The sequence below is a fragment of the Tursiops truncatus genome, chromosome 12 (assembly GCF_011762595.2).
Source record: "Tursiops truncatus isolate mTurTru1 chromosome 12, mTurTru1.mat.Y, whole genome shotgun sequence".
Taxonomy (NCBI): domain Eukaryota; kingdom Metazoa; phylum Chordata; class Mammalia; order Artiodactyla; family Delphinidae; genus Tursiops; species Tursiops truncatus.
The window spans coordinates 85,832,928-85,854,266 of record NC_047045.1 but is presented as its reverse complement, the minus strand read 5'-3'; the positions used below and the strand labels follow the sequence as shown (position 1 = coordinate 85,854,266).

The 21,339-nt window shown below is 37.2% G+C and overlaps 1 protein-coding gene across 2 annotated transcripts in view; it reads left to right on the top strand.

Moving 5' to 3' along the window:
* Positions 1–21,339, top strand: part of PDE10A (phosphodiesterase 10A) — a 300,047-nt gene that overhangs the window by 174,251 nt on the left and 104,457 nt on the right. For both annotated transcript variants that reach the window (XM_033867960.2, XM_073789817.1), the window contains one exon: positions 9,848–9,876. In XM_033867960.2, coding sequence (XP_033723851.1) covers positions 9,848–9,876 — 29 coding nt within the window. The remainder of the gene's footprint in view (positions 1–9,847; positions 9,877–21,339) is intronic.

Below are 21,339 nucleotides of genomic sequence, written 5' to 3'. Positions count from 1 at the left end.
TGACAAACCCGCAGCCCACATTATTCTCAATGGTGAAAAACTGAAACCATTTCCACTAAGATCAGGAACAAGGCAGGGTTGCCCACTCTCACTGCTATTACTCAACATAGTTTTGGAAGTTTTAACCACAGCAATCAGGGAAGAAAAAGAAATAAAAGGAATCCAAATCAGAAAAGAAGAAGTAAAACTGTCACCGTTTGAAGACGACATGATACTATACATAGGGAATCCTCAAGATGCTACCAAAAAACTCCTAGAGCTAATCAATGAATTTGGTAAAGTAGCAGGATACAAAGTTAATGCACAGAAATCTCTTGCATTCCTATACACTAATGATGAAAAATCTGAAAGAGAAATTAAGGAAACACTCTCATTTACCACTGCGAAAAAAAGAGTAAAATACCTAGGAACAAAGCTACCTAAGGAGACAAAAGACCTGTATGCAGAAAACTATAAGACACTGATGAAAGAAATTAAGGATGATACCAGCAGATGGAGAGATACACCATGTTCTTGGATTGGAAGAATTGACATTGTGAAAATGACTCTACTACCCAAAGCAATCTACAGATTCAGTGCAAGTCCTATCAAACTACCAATGGCATTTTTCACAGAACTAGAACAAAAAATTTCACTATCTGTATGGTAACACAAAAGACCCCAAATAGCCAATGCAATCTTGAGAAATTAAAATGGAGCTGGAGGAATCAGGCTCCCTGACCTCAGACTATACTACAAAGCTACAGTAATCAAGAGAGTATGGTACTGGCATAAAAACAGAAATATAGATCAATGGAACAGGATAGAAAGCCCAGAGATAAACCACACACATATGGTCACCTTATCTTTGATAAAGGAGGCAAGAATATGCAATGGAGAAAAGACAGTCTCTTCAATAAGTGGTTCAGGGAAAACTGGACAGCTACATGTAAAAGAATGAAATTAGGATACTCCCTAACACCATACACAAAAATAAACTCAAAATGGATTAACGGCCTAAATGTAAGGCCAGGCACTATAAAACTCTTAGAGGAAAATATAGGAAGAACACTCTATGACATAAATCACAGCAAGATCCTTTTTGACCCACCTCCTATAGAAATGGAAATAAAAACAAAAATAAACAAATGGGACCTAATGAAACTTCAAAGCTTTTGCACAGCAAAGGAAACCATAAACAAGACGAATAGAAAACTCTGAGAATGGGGGAAAATATTTGCAAATGAAGCAATTGACGAAGGATTAATCTCCAAAATTTACAAGCAGCTCATGCAGTTCAATATCAAGAAAACAAACAGCTGAATCCAAAAATGGGCTGAAAACCTATATAGACATTTCTCCAAAGAAGATATACAGATGGCCAAGAAGCACATGAAAAGCTACTCAACATCACTAATCATTAGAGAAATGCTAATCAAAACTAAAATGAGGTATCACCTCACACCCATCAGAATGGCCATCATCAAAAAATCTACAAACAATAAATGCTGGAGAGGGTGTGGAGAAAAGGGAACACTCTTGCACCATTGGTGGGAATGTAAATTGATACAGCCACTATGGAGAACAGTATGGAGGTTCCTTAAAAAACTACAAATAGAACTACCATATGACCCAGCAATCTCACTCCTGGGCATATACCCTGAGAAAACCATAATTCAAAAAGAGTCATGTACCAAAATGTTCATTGCAGCTGTATTTACAATAGCCAGGACATGGAAGCCACCTAAGTGTCCATCAACAGATGAATGGATAAAGAAGATGTGGCACATATATACAATGGAATATTACTCAGCCATAAAAAGAAACTAAATTGAGTTCTTTGTAGTGAGGCAGATGGACCTAGAGACTGTCATACAGAGTGAAGTAAGTCAGAAAGAGAAAAACAAATACCGTATGCTAACACATATATATGGAACCTAAAAAAAAAGAAAACTGGTTTTGAAGAACCTAGGGGCAGGACAGGAATAAAGATGCATACGTAGAGAATGAGCTTGAGGACACAGGGAGGGGGAAGGGTAAGCTGGGACAAAGTGAGAGAGTGGCATGGACATATATACACTACCAAGTGTAAAATAGGTAGCTAGGGGTAAGCAGCCGCATATCACAGGGAGATCAGCTCGGTGCTTTGTGACCCCCGAGAGTGGTGGGATAGTGAGCGCGGGAGGGAGACACAAGGAGGAGGGAATATGGGGATATATGTATATGTATAGCTGATTCACTTTGTTATACAGCATAAACTAACACACCACTGTAAAGCAATTTTACTCCAATAAAGATGTTAAAAGGAAAAAAAGATCTCTGTTGACATAGCAGTGTGTGATGTCCAAATTTCATGGAATCTTGTATGCTCCAGAGAATTTGTGAAATCTAGAGGTGATCAATACATTCTGGGATTTTTTTCCCCATCTTCAGAAAACTCCTAGACCATGTAGACTTTGATGCTAAGCCCTTTTTTGTTGATTATTTTTATAAATATGATAGGAAAGCTTTGGATTTCTCATATCCCCACATCCTCAATATTGAAGCATCATTATAAAGATATGTTTTAAAAGGCACAAAATATTGTAAGAGTTTTAGGAAGCCTCAATAATTTTTTATTTATAATTTTTACCTATCTATTATAATAAATTTTTAAGTTCCTTAGCTGTTTCTAAATAGTTACTTGAAACTATGAATTTTGGAAGACATTATTGAATATAGAACTTCCCATGCTAAAAGGTGACTAATTCTCCAAATGTTAACAGAGTTTACATTTAATTACTTTGGTTTCTTCTGTCAGAATGATAGAATTGCTTCTCTATTTCAACAGCTCACATGTTATCAATTGAGAAACTAAGATCAGCTCTGCCATTTGCCTCTGGGAGAGATGTTGCTCAGGTTGCTAATGGTGAACCTTACAGTGAGTTACAGTTGTCACGAACATAATACCAAAGCAGAGTTCAAAGACACAGAATCCACACAGCTCCAGGACATTTAGAGATAACTAAGTTCTATAACGCAATATATAGAAATGGAGAGAAACATAGTAAGTGAATGTTTAATGATACCTAATGATTGTTTAATGATAACTTTGCTTATATATATATATATACACACACACACATATATTTATAGGTATAAGGAAGGTACTTTGTAAGTTATTACATTATATACAGAAGACCACCTGCAATTCACACAATGCCTTTTTAAGCCATCACTTTTCATTTATAGAATTGGAAAGCTTCATGGACTAACTCCCACTAGGAATGGTCTCCTTCTGTTTATATAGAAATAAATGCAAAGAATAGACTACGATGGGCTGTGCTAGAAAATGTGATTCTGTAAGTTACTGAAAATCGTTACAGTCCTTCAGGGAAAAAAAATAATTTTTCCTGTTTTGTGATATAGCTTGTAAACTTATTATTTCCTCCCCCCCTTTTTGACCAAGACTACAATAAGTATATAGTTCTTTATACTGTCCAATTATTTAGTGATTTGTAGATTATTTCATGTTTCCTCATCAGTAACTGCAAAATAGAGGGTTTATTGGCAAAAATCAATCCATCTGGTACTTCAGGTCTTGATTACATGGCTCATATTCTTCCATAAATTCCTGGTTTTTAGCGTTAGAAAATTGAAGTAAGAAGCATAACAAAAGTGAAGTGATTTGAGCACTGTTTAATAGTTAGGCCACGAGATTTTAAACCGTTGGCAAAGGTAACAATCTCCTAATGTTTTACCACAACGTTGCTGTCTGTATGCAAAAGAATCATTATATCTTAATCATTTAAGGATCATTTTTTGAGATGCCTCCACCCCCCAGTAATGTAAAAGAAATATTAGATGTGGCCTCTTGTCTCCAAGAACTTGTATTCAGTGAAGAAGTAAGTCATTCGTATGTATATAGTTATCCACACAAAGCAGAATGTAGTCAATGCCAGGTTGAATGCAGAGAAAGAAAAGTGCAATTTATTGAGAGCCCGCTCTGTGCAAAAACTTTATGTACATTATCTCCCCTGATCCCAGCACCTCCTGAAGTGACCTCATTTTATACATGTGAGATTACCAAGTTTGGAAGGTCAAGGAGCCCATGTATGGTTTGTAAGTGAAGCTGAGAGTTGAAAACAGATCTCTTTGGGCTCTGAGCCTATCTTCTTTTTTAACGTAGCAGTCTGCTCTCCTCGCAGGAAAGGAGTGTGTGAGAATTCTGAGGGAAGACATATAGTGGGCCTATGTGCTTTTGAGAGGGCCTCAGAGACAAGATACAAATTGAGCTGAGTCTTGAAAGACTTCAGTGTGTGGGAAGAGGGAGGAATCAACTTTGAGGAAACAGCAGGCACCCTCATGCCTCAGTGTCTTTGCTCAGGCCGGTCCCTCTGCATGGAATGCTTTTCCCTTTTCCTCAGCTGCTTCTATAGCCCATCCCCTGGAGGAGGTCTTCTCTAACCACACTTTCATCTGCAGCCTGCCCCCAGCCACTCCCCCCTTGCTTTCTGATCCTTCTTAACCTGGTCTACTTTGTTACCACTTCCAGCTTGCTGTATAATTTAGTTATTTATCATGTTTATGGACCATCTCCTGCCTTTAGAATAAAGCTTCAGGAGGACAGGGATTACTGTCTTTTTTTGTTCTCAGATATATTGTAGGCACCGAGGATAGTGCCAGGAACTTAGTTATTGAGTAGGTGCTCAAAAAATACTTGTTGTTGGAAGGTATGAAGATTTTGGGTTAAGAGTGAGCAAAGCATATTTGGGGCTCTAGTAAGACCAGTTGAGTCCTGTTGTTACAGATTCCAGTTGGAAAAATAGAACCAAATTGTGAAGACTTGAATCCTAAGCAAAGGGATTAGTTTATTTTTGGTAGGAATCGGAGAGCTTTCTGAAGATTTTATTTTACATAATGATGTATTGATTTAATGATATAAAAGTAATATCCTATTAACATTTTATTACATTTCCTTCATTTCCTTTCCTCATTTCCTTTTGAGGGCTTTCTGTTTCACTTGGTAAAATTGGCTTAATCAATAGGGAAATAAACTGTTTCACATATGAAGAAGCTTTTAGGTAAGGCAGTCTTCAAGGCTGGCTGATTAAATTGGTTAGAAATGTCTCCAGAGATCCAGCTTTTCTCTCTTTCCTCTGCCCCAGCTGCCCTCTCCTTCTGCCCAATGCTCTGTGCCCGCCTCCCCTTCTCCTCTGTTGCCCTTGCTGGGTTATCGTTTGGGGTTGACTCCTCTCATGACTACAAGGTGTCTCCTGCCACCAACTAGGGCCAAAGGCTGCCTTTTTGTTTGCTCTCAAAGCCATGGAATTTAAGTCCTCCCCTTTGGTATGATTGAGCCAGCTGAGACATTCATTCAGTATCTGGCACGTATTAAACATCTGATAGATATTTGTGGATTGAGTCGTTAAGATTGCATTGTTAGAAGACACATAGCTGTCTCTAGACAAGCTCCATAGCTGTGCCGGAAATGGCTGGAGGAGGCTGAATGGAGCCGCACCAGCTCCTAAGAGGTGGAGGTTTGTATAAACGATGGCTGGTTTATTCATTTTCATGGGAAATACGTATTTCCCACAAGGAGAAGACAGGTATGCTCCATTTACATTATCTGCAGAGACTGCAAGGCAAAGTGAGATGGATAATCTTGAAGGACTGAGGTGCAGTGACATCTTTGCAATGATCCCCAAGTTCTCTATCTCCTGGTCCCTGTTTCTCCTCTCTGGATACATAGTATCGATGCGTGACTTCTTAGACTTCTTTTCTTATACTACAGGATGAGCACTGAAAGCCGAGAACTTAACCGTGGAAGATTTAGTCAAAATAACTTATATTGTACTTCAAGGAAATGATAATTGATCTAAAAAGTTTTCTTTTTAACAATATTAAAACACATTTATACGTGTATAAATTATACACGACCATAATTGTTTCCATTTCAGACTTGTAACATGATATACTGAAGAAAACATAATTTGTAATTGAAACCAATTTGTGTGTCTATGTATATAATTTATAAAATGTGTATGTGTTTACATACACTTACAGATTAAATACATATACATATATTTTCACTTAACCAAATCATGGACAATTTTTCATGTCAATAAATAAACATAAACATTCATCATCATTTTTAGCAGCTGCAGTCTTGGATTATGTTGAATCTGTTTTCTTTATTGTAAAAAAATATATATTCTTTTTCAGTAGGAAGATTTTAAAAGATCAACAAAGAATAAAATTACTTAAGGATCATAAGACTCAATCAAAACTCTTTAATGCTTGGTTTTAAGTGGATCTTTTTTAGATCTATAATAATTTATTAAACTTATTTTGTTATTCTATTTGTTATTTTTCTTTATCACATTTTGTTTTTCTTTAATGGTATTCACTTTTGTCTATAGTTTTTATGCCTCAAATAGTAAGAAAATTTAATAATTTCTTATTGATTCTAAAGAATATGAGTTTCAGTGGAATTTTTGTCTACTCTGTATTTCTGGAGCTCTTACTTCAAGGCTAAACCCCAGAGTAAAGACGAATATTAGAAGCAGACACAGAACTTTAAATCAGTCATCATAATGTAAATCCCTTTAAGTTCTGCTTATAAATTTGGATTCATTCCTGAAATCCCATTTCATATTAAGAAATATCAAAATTGATCACAAAAAACAACGTACAAATGTGTGCACAGTTATAAGGATTTATAAAATTTTCCAAATTAAGTACTTGCTGAAAGGTGTACTTACTAAGAAATCCTCCAGGGGATTTTTTGTTGCATGAGCTATTCTTCCTAAGGCTTTAAAAAATTATTAAAATGATGCTTACATTGAAGACGGTTTCTTCTTTTTTTACAAAAATAAATTTCTCTTTAACAAGCATCAATATTCCCTTTCTGAAATTATCTAAAATTTTTTCTTGTTTATTCTTCCCACTAGAATTTAAGCTTCTTGAGAACAGGGTTAATTAAATGCCTGGCACATAATGGATCCGAAGTACACATTTCTTGAATAAACAAATGTTTACAGAACCCTAAAGCCACATAAAAATTAGTGTCTGCTGTTGCTAACATTTTTGTTGCTAATCTGATGCTCATGAAGGACTCAAAATCTCCCACCCATGGCAGTTTCCTTCTTTTCCATGATTGCCTGTCCCTTCACTTTTAAGTGAGCTTCATTCCTGAACCATGTGAAATGCCACTCAGACAGTTTAGCTGGGGGTACGTGTTGGAAGTGTACAGAGACGTTCCAGAGTTGTGGGTTCTTAGGAATCATTCTAAGTTGTGGTCTCTTAACCTTACATTGCAAATGTTTTTGTGGAAAAGAATATTTTTCAGTATCAAATTATATTGATAGGATGTTGTCTCACTTCAGGCTTATAAGGTGGCAAAAGAAGTCAGACACCTTGCCAAAAAGTAAGACAGCAAGTGACAGGCCATGTGGGCTTCTGACCACAGTGCATGCTCTGAGCCACTAGCTGTGCCATCTCTGCTATTCGGTCATCCTGTCCTCTCCATTGTGGACGAGAAAGTGAATAGATTGTCTGCAACATGCTGAAACTTGCCTTAGGCAAGAGAGTTCGACAAAATGAAAATTCCAAGTATAGGAAATAGGAAGGAAGCTTCCCTTATCCTAACAAATTCACTGGACCCATTAATTTCCTCAGCTAAAAGACCATGTTCCCTAAATGTAATGGACTTGACATTCATTTAACAAAAATTGTTTGGCTTCTAAGTTGGAGGAAGAGATAGATGATGTATTTCTAAATCTGTACATAAGGTGAAGAATCCAGAAATAAGTTATAGGTAGCATTTTTCTTTCAAATACTTTGTCCATAAAGCAAGAAAAAAATTGGTTTTTATAAATACTTATCAGTAGAGTTTCTTATGCACACTCAAGTTTGAGAAGCACTAAGCAAAACTAGAGGAAAAAACAAAGGGGACGTTTATGTACAGATGTCTGGACATTCGAGCTCTTCTTCCTTTGAACTAACTTTCAGATCGTACTGATGACTGGAGAGTGGAAGGTGCCAAAAGGTCACAGCTAGAAAACTCCATTCAGTCCCACAGTAAACTTGTTCACACAGCTGCTGCTTTCCTTTGCATGTTTTAATCAACCTTGAATTTTCAACCCTGTTCATTGAATTTCTTAGATAAAAATTAAAAAGAATTTAAAACATATGTGCCTCTACAACTTTATAATCTGTTAATAAATTTGTCGTGATGATTAAATCAAAGAGTCCCATCTTCAGAGAGGTTTAAAAAAGAATAAGAGGTTAGGAGTTAAAGAATAAATGAAAATGTTTCTATGATGTGACTTCAGTGTATAAGATAAAATAAATGTTTTTCCTATAACATGGTTACATTCTTAGGGAAATCAGATGCAATGCTCAAACCGTTATGGAACAATTATAAGAAAAATATATAAGCAAGTATGTATTAATACAGTAATACAAAAAAATAGGAACTGCTTATTGAACGCTTACTATCTGATAGTCCCAAGCTTGCTAATTTTGAAAAGGTTCCCAGGTAAAGGCAACATGCAGCAAGTTTTGAAGTCTAATTTACTTTAAATTATGAAGCGTCCAAGAGGCATGATAGATGGGATATTTTTGAAAGATAAACTGGGTGGGTGAGTGTGTGTGTGTGTGTGTGTGTGTGTGTGTGTGTGTGTGTGTGTGGGCATGATTGCCAGGGCAGATATTGGATTCAGGGATCAGCTTAAAGGTTACTGGTTGATAGGTGATTTGGAACTAGACTTAATGTTATTTGTGGAAATGGATGGTAAGCAGTAAATCTGAGAAAGATAAGAAAAAAGAGGAAAACAAAAGGACTCAGTGGTTTAGTTAATAAGAATATTGAAGGAGAAAGAAGAATCACAGCCCTGTCTGGGCTTGTGAACTTCGTCAGTGTTGAGATAGGTTAGGCTGTGCTTTTATGTAGAATACATTAGAAATCTGCTGTGTTAAGTGTGTGCTGGTGGTGGTAGTTAGAGAGGGTTTGGTTGCTAAACAAGGCACAAGACAGCAACAGCATGAAATTAAAGGCTGCCTCCCTGTGAGCGGTCTGCAGAGGCCCAGCTCCAGTCACCCTTCCTCTGGAAGGGCCATATCAACACCTTTTCTCTGGGTCAGAGCCAGTTACTGGGCATGGGATACTCTTAACCAGTGGACCTAAAGTGGAGTCTTGGACAGTTTGTTTCTTGTACCCTGCTGGTGGACACAGGCATATTCTTGCCCTGTAGCCAGATTCGTGGGGAGAGCCCTTCAGAGGGCCTCAGCTAGACCAGGTCAGTCCACGAGTCTGATTTTACTAGTAGAGAATGCTGACATGCTGGTACAACCCCCCCACCCCCGCCAACTCCTGGGACCCATGGTACAAAGCAGCACTATTAATAGGTGTGTTTCACGCCTTAACCAGGGAGCCATGCAGGCACATGTCTTATTTCAGCAAATTAGAAATGCTGGAAATAACCCTCACAGCGCAAGTGTCCATGACCATTTGAGATATTCATGTGGGTTGTGTCATTTAGAATATTGCAAATATTACAAACCCTTTCTAGGTACGTGTATTTGATAAACCACAGTGTAGCCATATTTGCAGGTGCTACCATTTTAGCATCTCTAAAAAGGTCATCTTGAAAATGACTGGCAAACTGTTGTGTTATTTCATTTCCCTCCAAATTAATACATACATCTAGCTCTAAACTTACTGTTTAACTTTTATAGAGTTTTAAAACCAAATTCCTAGATTTCACAAGCAGAGGCATTGCAAATAGTCTTCTAGTTTATTGAGCGTGAATGACATGTTCTGTATTTCAGAAACTACTCAGACTTTCTAATTGTATTTTTTCTCCCTCCCTTCTCCATCCCCCAGATGAATCATCTCCTAAGGAAGTCAGCAGGGTAAGTAACGTGAATATCATTTTTGATACCACAATATAGGAAATAAATTCTTTTGTATATTTTCAGTGCTCTAACGTGTTTAAGTGTTAGAAGAATGATTACAAAAAGTGAGTGCCCTCTCCAGCGTATCACTCATCAGTATGGAGTAAAGCCAGTGAGGAGAGAGGTGTGAAATTGGAGGCCTCAAACTGAATACAGCTAACAGATGCGTTCCATTTGGCCTGCCCATGCTTATGGAGTTTTCTGAATTTTTTGCCAACATTTAGATGTTGAGAGAGTGCATATTAAGATTGGATTTCTGGCTTCTCTTGAAAAACCATAAGACAAGGCAGCACTGACACCGAGTTCCCATGTGGCGACGGTCTGCTCAGGCCGCTTCCTCACCGTCCCCTGCTCAGTGGCTTTGCACGTGTGCTACCGGGCTAACCCTGCCTTTAAGTTCATGCACCTTCTTTCTGGGAGAACAAAAGGTGACTACTCGTGAGCTGAAGACGTGATGTTCTTCGGTACTTTTAGAAATACTAAATGCATCGTTCTCACGTTCAAGAGAAACACTTAGTGTTAAAGTTATGAGACTTAAATTTAAAAGCTTATGGGAAATGAGTATCGAGAGCATTTTAGCATGCCATGTTTAATGCTACAAAATTATAATTCTGTAATTACATATGAAAAAGAATCAACTGTATATCCTGTTTACAGATAAAGATCTTAAAATGTGGATTCAATGTTGAAAATAATCAGAATTGTATCTGATGCAACCTTATGTAAGAGATCACTCTTTATCATAAGACATAAACTGAAGTACTGTTATCAGGATCACATATATAGATCTATTCCTTTATTTTTAATTATCTGTAGAAAGGAATCTTTAAAGTGACAAGGACCATTGTTGGAGACTGGGCAGAATTTCTTCTGTCCCTAGCAACCTAACAGACTCTTAAGTGTTCTGTAAGTCTCAGGGTTTTCCTGGGTACATGCACTATTAACTTCACATTTACAGGATTCACACCTGGAAAGTTCTCAAGACTGAGTGCTTCGAGGTATATCAGGGGACAGAGGGATCAGCCTGGAATTTTACAGCTACTGAGAGCAGCAGAAATGGCTGAAAAGCCATGCTTGAGGATAAAAGAATATTCTCACAAGTGGACCTGGGCCGTCATAAGATACTGGGGTGTCGATATTGGCAAAGGTACTATCTCAGATCTCTGAGATAGTACCAGGTGTCTATAAAACCAGGACAGTAGGGAAAAAAACTACAACTTACTCATCAATATTCTTGTTTTAGAATAACTTTAGTTTATAGGGAACCCCTGACCTCAATTTAACCTTTATAGCCTTCAGAAGATTTTAGACATTGTTGTTGTTTTTGAGAGAAGTGGGAAAAGAGATGCCCAGAAAGGTGGTTTCAACCCACCCCGTGTTTTCCTTACACCCTGTTCTGCTCACAGCAAAGACCAGAGCTGCCCTTCTGATACCTTGCTTATTTCAGTATATTAAATCTATCCACCTGTTTGGTGGAACTCGCCCTTCGCCTCCAGGGTCCCCCAGATTAAAGATTTTGTACCATACTGTCTGTCATAACTGATTTTGTTACTGCAGCTCACTCTTTCAATTATAAGCCAGGTTCTATTTGGGGAGAACAGCTATATAGACAAGGAGTAGACTTTTTAATTGAATGCATTTCTATATATTTTAGTTATGCAAAATATCGCCACAAGACATCTTGGATTCAGATTGCCACCTACTTCTTACTATGCCAGTGCCTTCTTCCGGGTGAAGAGAGAAGAGATGCAGACAATACCACACACTATCTTTAAGCCCATTAGAAATGATGATAAACTATACATAGTCATTTTTTCTTTGCTATTATTTTATAAAATTCTTTTACTTTATACCAAATTTGGAGAAAATGCAATTGCAGGTGAGAAATGATAATTATATGAACAGATAACCTAGAATAGTATCAGTTGCCAGGATCTTTAAAAGTTGGGTTTTTTTTTTTTTTTTTTTCTGAATATACCCCAGATCTTGGTCAGTTCTGATACATAGAATTTGCATTATAAAATAGTATACCAATGTTTTAAGTTAAAATTAAGCTTTAGAAATCCTAGTGCAAACTTTTGGTAACTGGTGACTGGCGGCCACAGGGCACATCCATTGTCAAAGGCATGCTCTTGAGTGACGCAGATTCTTACCCCTCCAGGCAGTTCTGGTTATTGTGACATACTTTCTCACTTAGCGCCAAACAACCTCTCTTTAATTGCCATCGACTAGTATTGTTTTGACTTTTGTAGCAGCTCAAAAAAGGCTATACCCCCTACTCCATACAGAGCTCTTTAATTAGAGGGATTGTGTTCTGTCTTTCCCAGTGAGACACACTCACTTAAAATAATTTTTTTTCCCGTGGGCCTCCTTAGGGTCTGGGTTGACATTCTCTGGACAGAGTATGCATTATTAATATATTTTTTAGAAGGTTGAGGCAATGTCATGACGTTATAGACCAATTGTGGCTTGACCCTGGTAAGACGAGGTAGGCCAGGTAGCCCTCGGACACTATGTATCTGTAATAGGGTTTAGGGAGAATTAGCTTTTCCAAGAAACTATAGGACATTTCTGGTAATTGATCCAGAAATGGAAGATGTTTTTTCCATGAAGTCAAGTCAGATCTATAAGTCTGAAGCCCTTTCTCCGTCCCCTCTTTCTTCCTCTCTTTCTCCTTCCATCCCTCCCTCTCTCCGTGTCTTCCTCCTTTCCTGCCATTCCATAGACAAATATTTCTTGGGCATTTATATGCCAGGCACTGTTCTAGGTTTTAGGGATACAGCGCAGAACAGTATTCCAGTTATCATAGTATGGAAGGTGGTGGTGGAGACAGTTGCAAGTTTTGTTTTTAATTTTTATATATCAGGCAGTGATAAATATTATGATAAGTACATAGAAGAATAAAGCAGAATGAGCTGATAGAGAGTGATGGTGGATTAGGAGTGGTCTTAACTGTAGAGACAAAGCCAGGACAGAGGATGTGGTGCTAGGGGTGTGAGTGTGCAGCCAGGGATGGCTTACCAGGGTAATTGAGGAAATATTATGGGAGATGAAGGAGGGAACCATGCTGAGAACTGCGGGAAGAGCACTCCAGGCAGATGGCACAGCAAGTACAAGGGCCCAGAGGCAGGAAGGTTCACGTTACAGAAGGAGGTCATCTGGGCCAGAACTGAATGAGTGCAGGAAAGAGCCCTGGTCAGAGAGGTTGAGGCAGGAGGGGATCTAGAGGGATGTGGTAACTGTCATATCTGTGTCATTTGTTTTCATCTAGTCAGCGAAGTTAATCTTTTATTTTACTATTATTGTTGTTGTTGTTGTTAAGTGGTTCCAGCTTCTGACAGGAAAAGAGAGAAAAAACAAGATAAGAAGAGTATTTGGGTCCTGAGTGCTAGAATATGAGAAGTTTAGCCAGGTCTAGAATTCGTGGGGACTGTCTTTGTCGCTCAAAATGCTGTAGATATGTTTCCTTATATTCTAATTTTTATATAGCAGTTTTAGTCTTATGAAATATGTCCTGAGGAAAAACACTGATTCAAGGCTACTTGGTCAAAGGACACAAATATTTTATGACAATTAATATACATTGTTAAGTTGGTTTATCAAATTATTGTTCCAATTTAAGGTTTCATTGTAACCCAATTTGATTAGCAATTATATCTCTTCTTGTGTAAATGGCATGCCATAATTTTAATATTTTTTTAAAGCAAATAAACATATTGCCATATGTTAACTATGTTTCTTTTTGTGTGAATTGCATCTCTATGTCTTTTGCGTGTGATACATTCAAAAGAACTTCTCTGGTATAGTGTAAATCACACTTAGATTTGAATTTCTACTTTGCCACTCTTCATCTGGGTGACCTTTTAAAAAAATAACTTTTAAAAGGCTCAAATGTAAAATGGGGACAAAATCTACCAAACCTAAGGTGTGCAATAGGATGAAAATTTATATTCTTATATTCATTTCTAGAACACCAAAAATAAACTTTTTAAAAGCAGAGGGAATTAATGAAAAGAAATTAATGGCCCACAATTTAAAATACAGGCTTGATTAATAATGAAAAAGATATTTTCTTAAATAGATCAATAAAATAGACTGTGTTTGGCAATCTATTCAAGAAATAAGAAAATAACAAATATTAAGGAATGCGAAAGGAAAGATAACTATAGTACAGGCAACAGGGCGATTATTACTAATTTAATAAGGAATAGTAGATACTAATGCATTTGAAAAATTAGATGTAATGGGAAATTTTAAGGAAATTATAAATTATTAAAATTGATTGAAAAAGAGTTAAGAAACCTAAATATATTGTTAACCAACGAAAAAAAACTGAAAAGTTATTAAAAGACCCCCCTAAAATGGCACCATACCCAAAAGCTTTTACTGGATAATTCCACCAAACATAAAAAAGGAGAAAATTCCTACATAATATAAAGTATGTATTTCCAAAGTTAAGAAAATAACTTATCTCACTCAAGACCGAATTTTATTCCTAAAACAAAAATTAGAGCATTATACAAAATAGAAAAAGTATTGACCAGTTTTACTAGCGCAAACATAAGTGCAGAAATCTTAATAAATTCGGCAGGACTTTCATTGCCAAGGGTGGTGGCAGGTAGAGGCTAGTGCGGTCATCCTGGTGAGAGATGAAGATGGCTTGTCCCCGGCTGATGAGGATGGAGGTGGGGAGAAGTGTTTGGATTTGGTAGACTGAATTCTACGTATATTTGGAAAGTAGAGTGAACAAGAACTGCCGATTAATCAGACGTCTGGTATAAAAAGAGACAAAAAAGAGCAATGATCGCATCGAGGTTTTGCCTGAGCAGATGGAAGGGTGAGTTGCTATTACTTAGATGGGAGTGTTTGCCAGAGGGGCAGGTCAAGGTGTGTGTGGAGGAGGGGTAAACAGAGGCCACTACTGGGTGCTTAGTCTTAGATGTGCTAAGTCTGAGATACTAGAGAACATCTCTAAATAGAGATGTTAAGTAGTTGGCTGGATATATGTAAGTCTGGAGTATAGGGAAATGATCTGGATTAGAGATAGAACTCTGAGAAGTCTTAGTAACATGGGCGAGTTGAGAATCATCAGCATGTAGGGTGGTATGTGCAGTGGTGAGGCTAGATGAGATCACCTAGGAAGTGCCTGTGGTTTGAGAAGAGGATAAAAACCAAAGGCCAGCCCTGGCACAGAACATTTAGAAGCCTGAGATGGGAGGAGGACCTACAGAGACTGAAGAGAGGTGTCCAAGGGGCAAGAGGAGGACCAGGGGTGTGTGCATCCTGGCAAGGAGGAGAAATTATGTCAAGACAGAGAGAATGATCACCGGTGTGTTAAATGCTGCCTGTATTTCAAGGGTAATGAAGCCTGAGAGTTGACAACTGGATTTGGCAAAGTGGAGTCATTGGTGACCTAAGTAAGAGCTGTTTCACTGGAGATATTAGGTTGAGTTTGAGAGAGAGAGAGAGAAAGAGAGAGAGAGAGAGAGAGAGAGGGAGAGGGAGAAGGAGAGGGAGGGAGAGGGAGAGGAAGAAGAGAAATTGTAGGCAGCAAATACAGACAATTGTTTTACAGAGTCTTGCCTTAAAAGAGAGAAGAGAAATAGGGTGGTAGCTAAATAGGGAGCTGAGATATTTTTCTTGAGATACAATTGACACATAATCTTTCGTTAGTTTCAGGTATACAACATAATGATTCAATATATGTGCATAGTGTGAAATTATCCTCACAATGGGTCTAGTTAACATCCACCACCACACATAGTTACAAATGTCTTTTTCCTTGTGGTGAGAACTGTTAAGATTTACTCCCTTTAGCAAGTTTCAAATATCCAATACAGTCTTATTAATTACAGTCACGATGCTGTGCATTATATCCCCAGAACTTACTTATTTTATAACTGAATGTTTGTATCTTTTGACCACTTTCCACTCTCCACCCCTCAGATATTTTCTTTTTAAAATGTTTGGTTTGTCTTTTTAAAAATGGGCTAAATGACAACAGAAATATACTAACGAAAATAATACAGTCGAGAGAGAAAGCGTGATGATCTGGGACAGGGGGCAAGTTGGCTGCTGCACAGCCCTTGAGTGCTCAAGGGGCCTCACCCACCTTCGGCAGCCTCCCCAGGACACATCAAGTCTTTTCCTTCGCAACTAATTCCCATTTACTCACTTTCAATTTCTTTTTATACCATATCAGTCTTAAAAAGAATTTTTAATTGGTTATCAGAAAACAAATATAACCAAAGAAACAAAATAGGGGAAGAAACAGAAGAGGAGAAATAAAAATTGGAATAGTCAGTACTTTTCTATGAATAAGCAGGCTGTTAACTTCCAGTTACGTGAAACTGAACCAAAGTAGGTTGCTTCACTTGTGTAAAGTTGACCTTAAAAATAAAAGACAGTTATTTTACCAGCAAGGTATGTTTTTTTCAGGAGTAGCAGAGAATTGCAATTTGGGATAAGAATGTTATAGCAAAGACTGTAAGCAAGTCCAGACAAAGAAGAGGAATGGTCTTTTACAGAGGAAAAGGGGAGGTTTGGAGGGGCTCTTGATAAGCAAGGAGTCCACTGGAGGAAACTGGGAGTTCAGAGTGTAGTGTCTTTTCATTGGCTGAGTTGTGACAGTCTCTTGTTGGCTGGGCTGTGCCTGGGCGGGGTGAAGATTTTCTTTTCTTCTACTGGGTAGTTAGGTAGTAAGCAGCCTTCTCCCAGTTGGAGATGCAAGGTAGTCTCTTCCTGTTTGGGGTCTGCATGAGAGTTCCCCCTTCTGCCCTTAACTGATTCCAATTTAAATAAGGTTTCCTTTATTTATTTTTACATGTCTTAGGGAAGGATACCAATCAATTATTCTTAAGGGCAAAGTTTTTATTGTCATTACTAAATTTCATAAAAGTACAAATCTGTTTATATAATCTTACATCCATCTTTAGTAAGTTTCAGAGACATACTATTAAAATGTGGTTCGCTGTTCAGTAAGTGAAGGTGATACACAAACAGCGAGAGTAGGTAGACACATGGCAGAATTATCTGGAGTAATGTTTCATGTTACCTGTACCCCGCCTCCAGCTGATAATCACGGGGCTCATGTGCTGTGGCCCAAGGACAGAAGTTAGAATGTGTGGAGAAGCAGACAGAAAGCATGTCTTCTAAAATCTCCCTATATATAATTTACTTTAATCAGGATTTGGCTAAGAGGTGGGGTTTGGACAGTTGAATATGATACTTAGAAACAAGGCCCTAGAGGACAGGCAGGTCACCGTCCCATTGATTATCAGCATATCTGTAGGACGGAGAAGCCGGAGCTGGTAGAGATGTAGCATTCCTATCAGGGAAAGTGAAATTCTGGCATTTTGGATTTTAAATATCAAAGAGCGCAACAAGTATTTCTCACCCTGATGGAAAATCACCCACTTTCCTGAGGAATACTGGCTGGAAGCCTGCAAGCAGGGTCTGTGTTTTCCATATCACACCGGTCAAAATAGCTTCAGGCACTCCAACTTGAGTTTTGTGGAAACCCCAAAGAAAATGTCTCGTAAAGCATGGCATTGTTTGTTTTAGCTAAATTTCATTTCACAGGCTTTGCCGCTAGTTATTAACTATAGCCATAGAAACCCGTGTGGAGTATCAGTTCTAAGCACCTCGGTTTCCTGAGAGAACTAGTTGCAAAATATTTCCCTGTGTAACTGAATGCATCCATCTGCTCTATGAAAATATTTCATTCTATTTACATACTGGAAAACGGTGGTCAAAGATAGTGATTTTTGTTTGCTTGTACTAAGGATGAAACCCATAATCTTAACAATAAATTAAACATACCAATCATCTATCTATTAAAGTTTGTTCCTGATCAATGATAATAAAATGATATGAGTGATGTATAGAAGAATACAGATCCTATTAATCATGACGGTGGTGATTAAAAACAATATCAAACCATTATGATAATTCTTTTAAAAAATGGGAACTGAACACATTCTTCTTTCACAAGATTTTAAATTATTACCTGTTTTTTAAGACCCTTCTTGGCAACCACAACTTTATTTTAGAATATAGATGCTGAAAAGTGTTAACAATGGAGAAACAGTATTAAGCTGTTTGGTCTTAGTAGAGTTTGGTCTTGGCCACAGAACCAAAGGCTAATTAAAGGCCATTGTTTTGTGCACATTTCCTTATTGAATGAAAAACGAAAATAGTAATGATCCAGCCAAAGAGTAGTTGTGCATAAAATCCAGTTTCTCCTAGATCGCAGTTTATTACATTAAAGGTGGCAACAAAGTCATAAATATGTTTCATTTTTGCCGTAGATGTTATCACAAGCTGATATTTTCTTGTTTATCACTTTCTCCTCACTGGGATTTAAGTTCCGTGAGCGTTAGAGCCTTATCTGATACTTACAATAGTGCTTGACACGTTGGTGAATAAATATTTGTTTAAAAAGACTTATTGACTTACTGACATTCAGAAGTATACCTACTAGGTAAAGCCCTTAGATACATCTTTTGTTTCTCTAACCTTCTCTTTATTCATCTTCTCCTGATAACTTAATTTGTTTTCTATTAGCGGTCTTAAGTGATTTGAATCTATTTTACTTGAGTGATTTGAAACTATTTTATCTTGAGTGATTTGAAACTATTTTATCTCCTGGAGTCATTCTTCCTAAATTAAATTTTTATTATGAAAAGCCCTTTCATCTCATGGACCTTTTTGCCCTAAATTAAATTAGTTAATAATAGTCCTTTGAAAACTTAAGTGTTCTTTAGGAATATTAGTTTTTATTATTTCTGTCCTTGTGTTGAGCTGATGATGTGTTTTCAAAAGAATGCCTCCCTCATTTATAGACTCTCAGCCTGCTTGCTTTCGCCGCTTTTAACGTGAATTTACTGTCTTTCGTAAGTGTAAGCTGTGATCATTCTGTCCTCATGTCCTGCTCGTTGCTCTCCTGCCTTCCTCCTGTTTTCTCCATCCTTTGCAGCTTTTCGTAAGACGCTTCTTCTGAACTAGCGCCACGTGTAGCCTTCCCTCTGCACTCAGTTATGTGGCAGGACAAGCGAGGCAGCTTCCTCTTAGTGTTAGGATGGGCTCAGTTAGTTAAGATGAATATCTACTAATCCCTTGCTTGCTGTTGAGGACTTCTTTTAAAATAAGCATTTGCAAAAGGGTCAGTAGCACCCTCTTTCCTAGCCCTGTTCTCTTTTTCTCCCACGATGCCTTTGAGGCCACAGGTTTTCTTAACTGTTCATTGCGATTGCTCATCCTTAGAGTAGTTAAAATTCTTCTGCCTATGGTGTTTGTGTGAAGTAAATGACCTATATTTATAACTTATTTTCCTCTAAAATACTCAAATCATTTTGATAACTTGATCTTTAATATATAACATTGAAAAATGTTTGCCACTTTCTTGTCAAGTTAAACATGCATTTACTTTTTGACCCAGGAATATCCCTGTCATGTATTTGCCTAGTATAATTTTGTTTCTATTTTTTTCTGAGAATTAAGTATTACTTTTTAAAAAATTTATTTTTTATTGAAGTATAGTTGCTATGCAATATTATATAAGTTACAGGTATACAGTTTAGTGATTAACAATTTTTAAAGGTGATACTTCATTTATAGTTATTATAAAATATTGGCTATATTCTTCATGTTGTACAACATATTCTTGTAGCTTATTTTATATGTAATATAATAGCTTGTACCTCTTAATCCTCTACCCCTGTATTGCCCTTCCCCACTTCCCTCTCCCCACTGGTGACCATTAATTTGTACTCTATATCTGTGAGTCTGCTTCTTTTTCATTTTATTCACTAGTTGTATCTTTTATATTCCACATATGATATCATACAGTATTTGTCTTTCTATTTCTTATTTCACTTAACATAATGCTCTCCAAGTCCATCCATGTTGCTGCAAATGGGAAAATTCACTTCTTTTTTACCGCTGAGTAGTACTCCATTGTATATATATAACACATCTTCTTTATCCATTCATCTGTTGATGGACACTTAGGTTGCTTCGATATCTTGGCAATTGTAAATAATGCTGCTATGAACACCGGGGTACATGTATCTTTTTGAATTAGTGTTTTTGGGTTTTTTTGGATATATACCCAGGAATGGAATTGCTGAGTCATAAGGTAGTTTTATTTTTAGTTTTTTGAGAAACCTCCATACTGTTTTCCACAGTGGCTGCACCAATTTACATTCCCACCAGCAGTGCACAAGAGTTCGCTTTTCAACAACATGTGTTATTTGTGATTTTTGATGATAGCCATTCTGATAAGTGTGAGGTAATATCTCACTGTGGTTTTGATTTGCATTTTCCTGATGATTAGTGATGTTGAGCATCTTTTCATGTGCCTCTTGGCCATCTGCATTTCCTCTTTAGAAAAGTGTCTATTTACTTCTTCTGCCCAATTTTTAATCAGTTGTTTTTTTTCATGTTGAGTTGTATGAGCTGTTTATGTATGTTGGATGTTAACCCCTTATCAGTCATATCATTTGAAAATATCTTCTCCCATTCAGTAAGTTGTCTTTTTGTTTTGTCAATGATATCCTTTGCTGTGCAAAGGCTTTTAATTAGGTCCCATTTTAATTAGGTCCCATTTATTTATTTATTTTTGCCTTTGTTTCCTTTGCTCTAAGAGATCCAAAAAATATTGCTGTGATTTATGTCAGAGTGTTCTGCCTATGTTTTCCTCTAGGTGTTTTCTGGTATCTGGTCTTACATTTAGGTCTTTAATCCATTTTGAGTTTATTTTTGTGTATAGTGTTAGAGAATGTTCTGATCTCATCCTTTTACATGTAGCTGTCCAGTTTTCCCGACACCACTTACTGAAGAGACTGTCTTTGCTCCATTGTATATTCTTGCCTCCTTTGTCATAGATTAATTACCTATATAAGTGTGGGTTCATTTCTGGGCTCTCTATTCTGTTTCATTGATCTTTGTGTCTGTTTTTGTGCCGGTATCATACTGTTTTGATTACTGTGGCTTTGTAGTGTAGTCTGAAGTGGGGAACCATTACTCCTCCAGCCCTGTTCTTTTTCTCAAGATTGTTTTGTCTATTCGAGGTCTTTTGTGTTTCCATACAAATTTTTAAACTATTTGTTCTAGTTCTGTGAAAAATGCCATTGGTATTTTGATAGGGATTGCACTGAATCTGTAGATTGCCTTGGGATGTATGTCATTTTAACATTATTGATTCTTCCAATCCAAGAACACTGTTTATCTTTCCAAATGTCTGTGTCTTCTTAAATTTCTTTCGTCAGTGTCTTATAGTTTTCCAAGTACAGGTCTTTTGCCTTCTTAGATAGGTTTATTCCTAGGTATTTTATTCTTTTTGACGTGGTGGTAAATGAGATTGTTTCCTTAATTTCTCTTTCTGATAGTTCATTGTTAGTGTATAGAAATGCAACAGAT